Genomic DNA, 12,688 nt, shown 5'->3' with positions numbered 1-12,688 from the left:
GGGGGGGGTGCTACTACTATAGTAAGAAGAGCGGTTTAGTGAACCATGAGCCATTTAAAAGATTAAAAGATCCGGATCCGTGGAGGAGCACTCATGCAGAAGAACCGTTTTGCCCATCTCTACTCCATCTCGTAGGAGATTTCATAAACAATTAAGTAGTTTAAATCTCTAGCATCCACCAAAAATTTAAATACACGTTTCAGTTGGATGGAGCCTTAAAAGCGACTCCATACCTTCAATAAATATGTAAAAAAAAGTCCTCCATGTAAAGAACAACACTAATTTCTCCTGCTGCCTGCACCCATTGATCTCTGCTGTGGAGAGAACTCACCACCCAAAGAATCTTCAAAATCCGACACTTCCGGGATTGTTAGATTCCTGATCCCCACTGCACTGTGGTCCCTCCCACTGCCCCTTACTCCACTATTGTGCTCTGGTCATGCATTGCTCGAAAGCTGGCCAAACGATGCTCGAATTTCGGCTGAGTCTTGCTGATCTTGTCAGAATTTGAGCAGTGTGCAGCCCCGATGACTTTCCTCCGTTTAACAAAGGAACTGGCCCGAGAATTCTCGGTCAGCCAATGATTGCATCCAATAAGCTACATCCAGCTGGGAACCCCCCACCAACACTGTTTAGTGTGGACTGAAGGACTAAACAATTTAACCCTTCCTGTTCCATCCAAAACTAAATCAAACATATTGACTGGAGTTGGACTTTAAACATTAACAGAGATTTTCATACAGTAACTCTTCACTAAGTAAATTATTGAGATTTATTGATAATGTGTTAGTAGGAACAAAATAATTTATATCTTAAGCAGATCGATGCAAATATAAACTACACTGCCGGGAATCAAAACTGGCAGTCAATGAACAGTTACTTGGATAATGAAAAGACATTTGATTATCCTAGAGCCTGGCACCCTAATGCTATATTATAATGGGAATAAGTTTCTGTGTGCCTTTCCTAAAATATAAAAATAGAGAAAAAGGAAGAGAAACAGAGGGTGATATAAGTCCATGGCCCTCGGTCAAGACCATAACCAATACTTTTTTCTGCTCTCTGTTATGAGGTCTCCGCAGTGCAGAGGTCAAGTAATGAGTAAAAACCAAAAGTTTATGGCCAGCTTAACCCTTCTCGTTCTATCCAAAACGAAATCAAACATATTGAATACCCGATGTGTGCTACTGTACAGCAGTAATCTATCTGATACGGGTCTGTGTTGTGACATATGAAGGTGCTATGGGTGACAAAGGGGGTTGTTCTATGTGACACATAAGAGAACAAATCCCTGTTGAATGACTGTAGACCCTGGCAAAACCTTGAAATGTTGCTGGATGGAATTACATGGGAAAATCACACCTCCCAAATATCCCTCATTTGGAGGGACTATTGCTCAAATGGAATCAAATCACTGTGCCCCTCTGTCCTCTCCAGCTGTCCCTCTTTTTGGTCTGATGTACAGACATCTACGAAAATGTACTATTGAACTACCAAAAGTGTTATTCTGCACTAACAACTTCATCTTATCTCTTTGCTCTTTAGAGAATTCGATATAAAGGAAAGTAACCAATCATTTTTGGCATAAAAAATATTTAATGGTCCACATAACTGGGGTTTGTCTATTGCCCAAATTAGGGATGCACCGGTACCGGTTTTCCGGTAACGAGTACCGATATTTTTTTTCCGGTCCTCTTCGATACAGCATACCGATACTGGAAGTCCCATTAAGGAAGCCAGGCAGCGTGTAATGACTCATAACCTGGTTTCCTGATTAGCTCCCTCATCACCAGGTGAAGCCGGCTTTCTGGCCAATCAGAAAGCCGGGGGGCGTGTAATGACATGCTGCCTGGCTTCCTGATTGCCCGGGAAGCCAGCTCCATGCTCCCTCATCCCAGCCAATGTATTGACTCACTGCCCAGCTTCCTGATACTGGAAGCTCAAGTATCGGGCGGGGCATCGGAGCATTTGAGTGAGTACTCACCCAAATACTCGGCATCGGCACCGATACTAGTATCGGTATTGGTGCATCCCTAGTCCAAATACATTGTAAAAGAAGGTTGAAAGAGGGACAACTCTAACCAATAGCAGGAGCAACAAAATTGAGGACAAAAACTCCCAGGAGAGATGTCACTAAGTGTAGTATTTGTATTACAAATCTATGGATAGCTATGTTTTAGGTGAATAAAGAAGAAAGCGTTAGACACTCACATAGGTTGCGAGAGATCCCCTTTGGGAATATCGGGTGACCTAAGGTGCAAAAAAGGAGTGCGGGGAATATTAATGTCCCTGCGCAGGATGGTCGCTCTCAATGCTCGTCTGGGTGGAGTTCAGATGATCTAGAGCCTTGCAGCTAGAGGGACATGATGTGTACTGGAGAGATGAGACAAAAATGCCCCCAAAAAACGTAGGTGTAAAACAGCAGAGGCGCCCGGATGGAAGAAATTAAGTAACTGTGTTTCTTCAAATTAGGTTGCACACATCAGGAGACTCTACCACTCATCTTAAAGTGTCTCGTCACACCCTCCTGAGGAAATGGTCAGCTCAGAGCCACGAAACACGTTGAGACGATGTAGTTATGTGTATGTTTCATAAAATAAAAGTCTAATTTGAAGAAACAGATACTTAATTTCTTCCATCAGGGAGCCTCTGCTGTCTTGCACCTACGTTTTTTAGGGCCATTCTTGTCTCGTCTCTCCACATTGCACAAGAAGGTGTCCTCTTTCTCATCTCAGAAGGTTGGGAGGTATGGGAACACTAAGGAGTCCAAATCTCGCAAAAGACTCTCCACTCTAGTGACTAAAGAAATGGGATCCCTAACTTTACCAGGATCCCCAAAGGAGGCACAGTAATGTCCCCCTTACCCAGCTAAGCATGCCAGAATAAAGAGAGTATTTTCTTACATTCTTCTTCCAATATTTTTTATGGCTTTCAATTAGCATTTTTAATCGGGGATGGCAGCACCAAGATAAACTGAAATTGCATTTTTTTTATGCAAGGGCTGCTTTAAACCTAGGACCCACAGTGCCAATCGCCGCCTAGTCATGTCCCTTCATCTACTTCTGTTATTTTGTTCTGTTCATGAACACCTTTTGCTTTGAAGTATGGAAATAACAAAGTGATGGCTCTCTGCTATGTTCCCTGTTATGTGCTCGCTAAAGAAAGCTTAACAGTGGTACAAACAAATCTATAGTGTTACTAATGTCAAATCCCTTCCTGGAAACTAGGACAGCCAAGAATCATTTCACACACCTCTATCAGAAGCAGAAAGGAAGATCAGGAAAGTGTCTACTTTAATCCTTTCATAGGTTTCTTGTGTGGTGGGGGTTCTTGCAGTGCCGTTGCTCCAATACTAAACGTACCTACTATGATTGGGCTGATTCTACAGGTGGTCTGAAGTTAATTGGAAACCTTGAGTGGTCTTAACTAATGTATATATATATACATACACACACACATGTATATATATATACATACACACACACACACAGACACAATATACATATATATACACACACACACACAATATACAGTATGTTGGAAACCTTGAGTGGTCTTAACTAGGACTGTAATTATATGTGATGAGACAAACCATTAGAGGAACTGCCATGCCTCTCTAATCTACGATTAACAGTAAATTCCTTTAGTGACATTATCACTTTACAATGGCACTCCAGCAGACAATGACAATATCTGGCAATACACCAACACTGCAGCGCACCATAACGCAGATGCCTTGTGTTGTCCTGCGCTGCATTACAAAAATGGTGGAGGCACATTTCTCATTAAAATGAATTGCCTGCCTTAATGCAATGCACATTAATGTAGGGTGACACGCTACAATGGAGTAGAAAAGAGTGTAGGGGCCCTCTAGTCATTGAGGAACTGCAACTTCCAGCATGCCTTGTTGTCCAGTGGAGGACAGGACATGCTAAGTGTTAAGCTGGCCATACACCTATAGATTATCTGCAGATTTTCTGTGGTCAGATGGAAAAAGTGCAACAGATTCCTCCATCTACACTTAACTGTGTGGATGGAGTAATCTCCACCTGGGCCAATCTGACCACAGAAAATCTGCAGATAATTGTAAGGTGTATGGGCACCTTTAGGCTACATTCAAGAAATGCTTAAGGCTGCAGCTGGGGATTCCTACAGCTAGAAGCAACCGATTCTTGCATCAGGAATCCCAAGTGGATTCGGACAAATGTGGCTACTGTGCCCGTTCAAGTGAATGGAAGATTGACAACAGCGGCATCTGTCTGTGACTGTTCGTGTATGATTACATGCAGTTCGTGAGAGACAATTGTCCCTGGAATGTAGACAGACCTGGGACTCCTGCCGCAAGAATCCACAGGTTGTTGCCGCAGGAAGGAATCCCCAGCTGCAGCCTTAAGCACCCTGTGAATGGCCCTTAGAGGTGCAAAATGCTAAGAGTATCTTTCAACAAACAATTGTGAATTTCCAAAGAGAACAAAATTGTTCATTTTTATAGATTGATAGTTCACATAAATTTCTATACAGCCTGGAATAGGCCACAAGCTTGACAAACACTGTCTTATGTCTACAAACAGCCTTAAAGTGATATTAAACTCAAAATGTTTTTAAGCTTTTTCAAATGCTGATACAATCACTTACCATGGAGGCTGCTTCATAATGTTTAAAAGTTTTAGTTTCCTGCAGATTAAGCAGGTTTTCTAAGCACTGTCCCTGATATCATGTTTGGCTCTTGCAGGATCCTACGTGGCCACCTTTGTGTGTGCTAGTAAGCTGTGTGTGTCTCCACAAACACACAGGCAAAGCAAGGTGAGCCACTCCCCTACTCTCTGCTCCTCCTTCCTCCCTCCTCCAGGCTAGTAGATGGACAGCTGCCGGAGACTGCACTTTACATTGTGATCTTGTACTCTACAGGAAATTCAGGAAAGAGTAGCTGTTCTGAAAACATGATGGTATTGCTTGGGCAACAATGTAAAGTAGAATGTTGCTGGACAATGTATATTTGTCTGATCTGGATTCATTACTGGAAAAAATGAAAAAATGTTTCAACGTTTATTACTACTCTAAATTAGACTTTGGCTTAAGATAACTTTGTCCTGATTCAGACAGTTTGGCCCCATGGGGTAATGATGTCAGTGGATTCTTATAGATCCAACATCACTGACCAACCAACCTCAGGGAAATATAGCCAATGTTTGTGTTGTATAGTTTCAGATGGTCAATATTATTTTTCCCTGCCATAATCAGGCTTTGAGGATTCTTGGTTGTGCTCTCCCTACTGCCTACACTGCTATACCTATGCACAAGTTGGCGATCTAAGGATGCATGTACATGTACTAAGCTGTGGGGAAAAAACTCCAAGTAGCAATCAACTCCCGAGAGCTTGGGGCTCCTGACATCACACATAATATTTAATGCATGTAGTGCTGAAAAAACTAAGACTGTGAACAAAATACAGCAGATGTGCAGAAACTACGGACGCGCTGCAGGAGATTGTCAGTGACTGGGAACATGTTACATAAGTCTGCTTTACAACTGGACACTGAACTGGCATTTCTACTCTGACAGGGATAGAGATCAGCTAAATAACAGAATATACAGCTAACCCTGGAAGATAAGTCTGCACTAATATAACAGCTTTCGATTGGAGATCCAGCTTATGTTAAATCGCTGTTTTCCTTTGAGAAAGTCATTCTTTGAGGATGCTTGGCTGTGCTCTCACTCCTCCCTCCATTGGTATAAATATGGTACACTTGGGCGATCCAGGCATGTATGTTTATGCAAAACTCTTTATGAAAACAAATTCCAAGCAGTTTTATTATGACTGAATATCCAAGCACCCGCTAAAGACAATGGCCATCTAAGGAAAGGAAAGCATTTCATAGCTGGAGCTCATCGGCACTGGTAATCAAGCTGAATGCATGCTTGTTCACTGCCAATTAGATTCCATCTCCTAAAGCAAATCTCTCAATCGTGAAGAAGAGATGCTGTCAAAAAGGACTAAACAATGATGAAATCACTTTATTTGTTCTCTCAATATCCTCATTGCTAAGTAATTAGAAGTGAGAAAATCAATGGTTTTGGCACTGTCAATGTAACTGCAACACTTACAGGGTTATTCACTAAGCTGTCACAGGCAGCCGAGTGAATAACCGAGCTGTAGTGAAGTGAGCCGAACAACGTTGAAATCAGCCGTACATCAGTTGCCTCCAGCTGCATTTCAGGCAGACAAACATGCTCTGCATGTTCGGCTGAGCCGAAGTGCAGAAGGGCTTCAACTCAGCCGAACCAACATCTGGATTGGCTGAGCCAAAGCTCCAGCAGCTCACTCACTGCTGTTCGCCCCTATTCACATAGTGAATAGCAGAATACCGCCGAGCGGCATATGGCTCGGCTATTCTGCTCAGTACCTCCGGGGTACAAAGCAGAATAGGAAATCAATGAACAAAATTTTAAAAAAAGAAATAAATGTGAAATCTAAAGAAAAGAAAAAAATATTTTTTTTAAAAGAATTGGGTGGTGCTAGCAACTGGGCGGAGATAGCAACTGGACGGAGCCAGAAACTGGGCATTGCAGCGCAATGCGTGGTACCAAAAAAAAGTTGGCTGACAGCAGTTGCATTTATCCACGGCTGTCCACTTGTAACTATACATGGAACGACTGTCTGCAGTACGGGATAAAAATGTGTCCCTGGATGTAACTTTCTGAGATAAGAAAGAGAGACACTTGTAGCACATAGTAGGTGGGTAAAGACCCCCCATCACTTTCCCAATTAGGCAGACCACAAAAAATTAATATACATTAAAAAAAAATTCAAACCCTCAAGTTCTTTCTTTTACCACTTCTTTTGCTCTAAACTGGCGTTTTAAACAGCCAATCACATTGATCACATGATCGGGAGCCCATTCCCCGGCAATGAATTAATGTGGGGGCCAGGCGTTAAAGCCCACCTTCTTGCAGCCACATGTATGTGTGAGCTGGTCAGGATGATGTTAAAACGTAATTTTTTTTAAAGCATTCTATACATCAGACCTAAAACAGGGACCACAGAAGAAAAGAGTGACAGAAGAATTTGGTTCCAAAAAGAAGGACAGTCACTCCAAATAAGAGACAGTTAGAAGGTATAAAGTATATTGGTGTTATCCATTCTGCTGGCTGTCTTGTATATACAGTTCAGATGTAACACACTGACACTGGGAGATAGGAAGTTGTAGCAGCTCTCTGCAATGTAAATGCCGGGACAATTTAAAGATGATTTGCTTGGTTATACTGAACATTGTCCTTCTCTTATAGAGCCAAAGGAAATCTCACCACTCCAATTCTCCAATTCCTTAGCCGCCATCAGGACTCCCCAGGTGCTGGTCTAATAGGTGCGTCTCCACCTTGGAATGTAGTAGTATGCGAACAGACCGCACTATCCAGAGAATACCAATACTTCAGACTTTATTGAAATTCACGGCAAATCCAGTAGTAAGTGTATAAAGCAGCAAATACCAGAACTGCACACCCCCAACCAGCTACAACCTCTCACATGTTTCACCCATAGGCTAATTCATAGAGGTATTCAGAGAGGACCTCTATGAATAAGCCTACTGGTGAAACATGTGAGAGGTTGTAGCTGGTTGGGGGTGTGCAGTTCTGGTATTTGCTGCTTTATACACTTACTACTGGATTTGCCGTGAATTTCAATAAAGTCTGAAGTATTGGTATTCTCTGGATAGTGCGGTCTGTTCGCATACTACTACTATCCTCTTCTTACTGTATAAGTTTGCCATAAGACATATAAGATGAAATCTTATGTATCTCTCTTTAAACTTTTTGGGCAGATAAACTACTTAAGGTGCGCCAAATATTTGCTGCATGGAACACTGATTTAATTAATGTGTCAAATAAGTCTTCAAATTAAAGGGTTTGAACAGAAAGATGCAACTAGTGTGCCAAATGTTTACAAAATCTCACATGCGAAAAGAAATCCCACCATCTGCACCAAAGTTTGTGCAGTATTTAGCGCAGTGGTGGTGTGCAGTATTCACCAAGAGGATGATGCAGCAAAACAGTCAAGATCATGTCTGTGAAGGTTCTCATTCATTCAGGTCATGGTAAATCTGTAAAAAATAAGTCAAGGCAACTGGACTTGCTGTATTTTTCTTGAAGACATTTCACTGGTCATCCAACCAGCTTTCTCAATTTCTCAACACATGGTAAGCGCAAGGTGTGCTGTGCGATAGTGTGCATTAAACACACTGGGGGGAATTAATCAAAACTAGAGCTTGAAAAAGTCAAGATCATGATTTCTGTGCCTAATAAACTATACACACTGTGACATATCGGTTTATGTGAATTGCAATGCGCCGCAATTAGATGTGTCGTGCAACAATTCACATTCCTTTACAACCGCCGATCATAGTTTATCAAGCCCGTCTCCTGGATGAGAACACACAAATTCCAGCAGTTAGACTTCGTTGGAACTCATTGGAGGGGATTTATTAGAACCAGAGCAGCCAGTAACCAATCAGCTTCTATCTTCAGCTTGTTCAGTTAAGCTTTGAGAATGAAAGCTATAAGCTGGTTGGTTGCCATGCCCAGCTGCTCCAGAGTCTGTCTGCTCCAGTCTTAGTAAATCCCCCCCTTAGGCTCAATTCACAAAGGAAAATTAACTTTATTTTCAGTCATGTGACTGTAATTTCCAAATCTCATTGGACTAGGCTGAAAATAACTGTCACTTTTCCAAAAATAAGTGTCATTGTCTTGGTGTTTTAGCTTTGTGAACTGACCTTATGGTATTTTGAAGCAGATAGCAGCAACCACAAAATCCTTTTTTGTTCAGTAAGTCAATCCACATTGCAAACTATACAAAATGCCAGCACTCAGAAACAGAACTCATCTTTTAATGTGATCATTTCATATCAACTACTGAGCATCCCCACATCATCTGCTCTTTACACCGGCAGGCTGAATAGTTTTGGATGCCTTACAGTTATGTAACTGATGTTAAAATATAAAACAAAAAACTATCAACAAGTAACTTTTAATTGAATCTGTCACATGCGAGGCAAGGTCGCAGCCAGTGTTTGCGCTATTTAAACTCATGCTGCCGTTGCTGAGTAATCAACACTGCAAAATGTCCCTGTGAACAGAATTAAGCATTACATTGGGACAATAAATGTAATTCATTAAATTAATTTAATTTGTGATCTGCTGTGTGGCCAGTGGCTCTTTCTTGGTGACAGATGCTGAGCTTATATCATTAGGTACCTATGCTTTAATTGGACTTACCTCAGCCACCACATGTAACTGTGCTCGTATGGGAAAAAACTATTAGGGTCATCACAGCAATACTTGAAGTCCTTAAATCCACAGCAGTATATAGCCCCCAGGTCACTGTCCTCCTTGGGACAGCTAAATGCCCCCACTAACAGCTTCTCCACAGTTGTGTAGCTGGAGCACTCTGCTGTCATAGTCCTGGAAACTTCACCCAGAAAACAACACCGAAAGATCCTGGAACTGCCAGTGTGTGGCTGGGGGATCCCGTCACCACCATCCCATGGTGTAAATGAGAAATGGTAAAGCCCACAGGAGAACCAGTACATGAGACCCTCACAGCATCATCTCCAGCATCACTCTGCTCTCATCAGGACCAAGTCTCCTGTTCACAACATCTGCTGCCTACATCACCGGTTGTGGGCTGATGGTGTGTCTCTGGCTCCCTCTGGTGGGGATGAGAAGGAGCTTGCTATAATGTACGTTTGGCTTTCACACTCAATGCAACCTCCAGCAGCGCACAAAGGGTGCGATGAGTACAGGGACAAGGTCGTTAAGCATGCAAGGTGAAAAAAAAAAAAGTGCACCCTCCTTTATAAGTCGTGGTCAGCCTTAGCAGCATAGGTTGCAGGTCCTACACTTTTTGCACCCCACTCCTGCTGAAACACCCAAGGTGGATGTTTCTTCAGAAAAAAAAAAGAAAATTCATGCTCATTGACCTCTTTGTTATGTATAATCTAATGTAAATAGGCAAACAGTTTGTTGTATGATTGCAACTTATTGCGTAAAGAATGTAAGCATGATATGAATGCCAACAGGAGGTTTATGGCTATTCTGCCAAATGTTAGAATGGATAAAAATGCTACTCTGACTGTGGAATGGCAGCGTCCATATTTCTGTCATGACAGGTTTATTTTAAATCAATGCACCGTTAGGGCTCATCCATATAAGTAAAGAGGTCCCTGTACCGTAAAAAACGTCCAGATCTCTGTGCCTGGGAGCCAAAGGAATATGAGAATTAGAAACACAAAGCACACAGCTCACCCCTTTCATGCATCCTTGCAGGGCCGGCCATCTGGGGGGTGTGGCCACTAAAGGGTGTGGCCACGGAGGGGTGTGGTCACTGAGGGGCGCTGTAAAGCTTTCTCGCACAGGGCGCCTAAAGGCCTAAGGCCGGCCCTGCATCCTTGTAATTCACATTCGGTGCACCGATGACCCTCTTCTAGTGTGATAGTCTAAAAAACTGCAGAACCAGCACACGATGCTCTACCGAAGACAATCAAACTTTATTCCACAATTTATTCCATAGCACTACAGACTGGAATCCCAATAAAAATGCTTCCGTGGGTGCTGTAATGGCTTGTAAATGGCAACTCGGAGATCAAGTTATAGAAGAATAAACCACCAACTCAGCAGAGGTCCACCTTATCGTCCTGTCTTTATTTGACGTTGGATAAACATTTCATCACATACAAATGCAACGTTTCAGAACCTTATGTGGTCCCTTCATCAGGTAAAGATAATGTGATACTATAGCGTCACACTATCCTTGCCTGATGAAGGGATCACATAAGATTCTGAAACGTTGCATCTGTATGTTATGCCATGTTTATCCAACGTCAAATAAAGATGGGACAATAAGGTGGACCTCTGGTGTGCTGGTGGCTTATTCTTCTATACTGGGAGCCCCATGTGTAGCATGCCGCCTACCTGTACAAGCCAATGACAGGCTGTGGCTGTACACTGCTCCAAGCATATACTTGCATAAAGGTACGGATGTACGCTCCTGGACGCAGACTGCCCCTGAACTCCACTACAGCAGCACACCTTGGTCAAGAACACCCCCCAGGAGCAGCAACAAGGGGTTCCCTTTACTATACTGTTTTGATGCCACCACCCCTTATCCGGAGACTAAGAAAATTAGAAATTGGGGTTTTTAAAGTGCTAGTACAAAATCCCTTTTATTTTGTATATAAAAAAACGACACTTATTAGATACATTTTCCATTTAAAATGTGAACATCCTTGGCCTCCCTTTAATGAGGTAGCCTAAGGCTGTTTTTTTTTTTTTGGGAAGTATGCTACTGTCAGGCAGACCACTTTTGAACACAGAGGGTGTCCCAGTTGTTGGCATCCTGCTGCCACCCTGCAAAGTGGCCAACATGCTGAGGGCTGTACAGAGAGAGCTGGCAGACCACATGTGGCCCACGGGCCGTATGTTGGGCGACAGGGGGCTAGAGTATACAGATCCCCCAAATTAGCACTTTTGGGGGAGCAAAAGATGTAGGGTACATGACTGTGGTGAACAGCACTAGCAACGTCCCAACAGTGAACCTTTTTGCATTGCATTGCAGGTGCATTATCATAATGTAACGTGTGAAGGGGTCTCAGTGCGCCTGTAGCTTACAGTAGTATTAAACTCTCGCACTTTCTTTCAATAATGAATCCAGATCAAGCAATTATACATTGCCCAGCAGAGTATTTATTTCCATTTTTACACAAGCACTTACAGTCATCATGTTTCCAAACAGCGCCAACTCTCTCTGCTCGGCTTTCCTGAACTTACTGTCCAGTACAGCATGAAGGGGACAGAGCAGTCTCCAGCAGCTTTCCATCTCCTAGCTTGGAGAAAGGAGAAGGAAGGATGGAAGAAGGGGGAGGTAGGAGTGGGGAGCAGGGAAGTGTCATGCCATGACATGCCTGTATGTTTGTGGAGACACACACAGCTTACTAGCACAAACAAGGGTGGCTCCATAGGACACTGCAAGGGAAAGGAGCCACCCAAAAACAGGATATCAGGACCAATGCTCAGGGGAACAGCTGATTCTGCAGGAAGCTAAAACCTTAAACATCGAGTAGCAGAATCCATTGTAAGGGATTTAATCAGCATTTGAAATAGTATAAAAACATTTTAAGTTTAATATCACTTTAAGTTATAAATACGACCTATTGCAGGGAGATTAGTCAAGCTTTTTACATGAATTCTGGGGAGGAATGCAGCCTTTCATTGGATAATTCTGTACTGTATAATTTTCTTACTTTCTTTGAACAAAGAGCCTACAATAGGGGTATAAATGTATTTACTTACAGTATGTATTTATTTATTTTAATTTAGAACTGTCAAGCTAATAAAATAAGATTAAGTGTTAGCCGCTAAATTTATGTCGCTCTTTGTTCTTTGCCTTAATAATTTAATCCATCTTCACCAAAGTAATAAAAAGCCTCTTGCAAATCTAATTAAACAATTACTCTAGGAAAATTCTGATTCATGATGGAGTTTCTTGCTGAAATCTCATATCTGCAGTGTAAGAAATGAAACCTCCCTTCTTATTGCATTCACATAATCATCATTTCCTTTTAAACTTTAAACAACCCTCTTTGCTGGAGTGGCTTTTATTCTAATTCTGCGTCCACAAAGTAACTTTTTTCTCCCC

The 12,688-nt window shown here is 42.3% G+C and overlaps 1 protein-coding gene across 1 annotated transcript in view; it reads right to left on the bottom strand.

Moving 5' to 3' along the window:
* Positions 1–9,655, bottom strand: part of FAM159A (family with sequence similarity 159 member A) — a 58,750-nt gene extending 49,095 nt beyond the window's left edge. Inside the window, exon 1 of the mRNA XM_018552475.1 lies at positions 9,271–9,655. Coding sequence (XP_018407977.1) covers positions 9,271–9,584 — 314 coding nt within the window. The 5' untranslated portion in view covers positions 9,585–9,655. The remainder of the gene's footprint in view (positions 1–9,270) is intronic.
* Positions 9,656–12,688: the final 3,033 nt, after the last annotated feature.

The sequence above is a fragment of the Nanorana parkeri genome, unplaced genomic scaffold, assembly GCF_000935625.1.
Source record: "Nanorana parkeri isolate BGI_ZX_2015 unplaced genomic scaffold, ASM93562v1 scaffold89, whole genome shotgun sequence".
Taxonomy (NCBI): domain Eukaryota; kingdom Metazoa; phylum Chordata; class Amphibia; order Anura; family Dicroglossidae; genus Nanorana; species Nanorana parkeri.
Note: the sequence above shows the minus strand (reverse complement) of the source record. Positions and strands in the feature narration are given on the sequence as shown.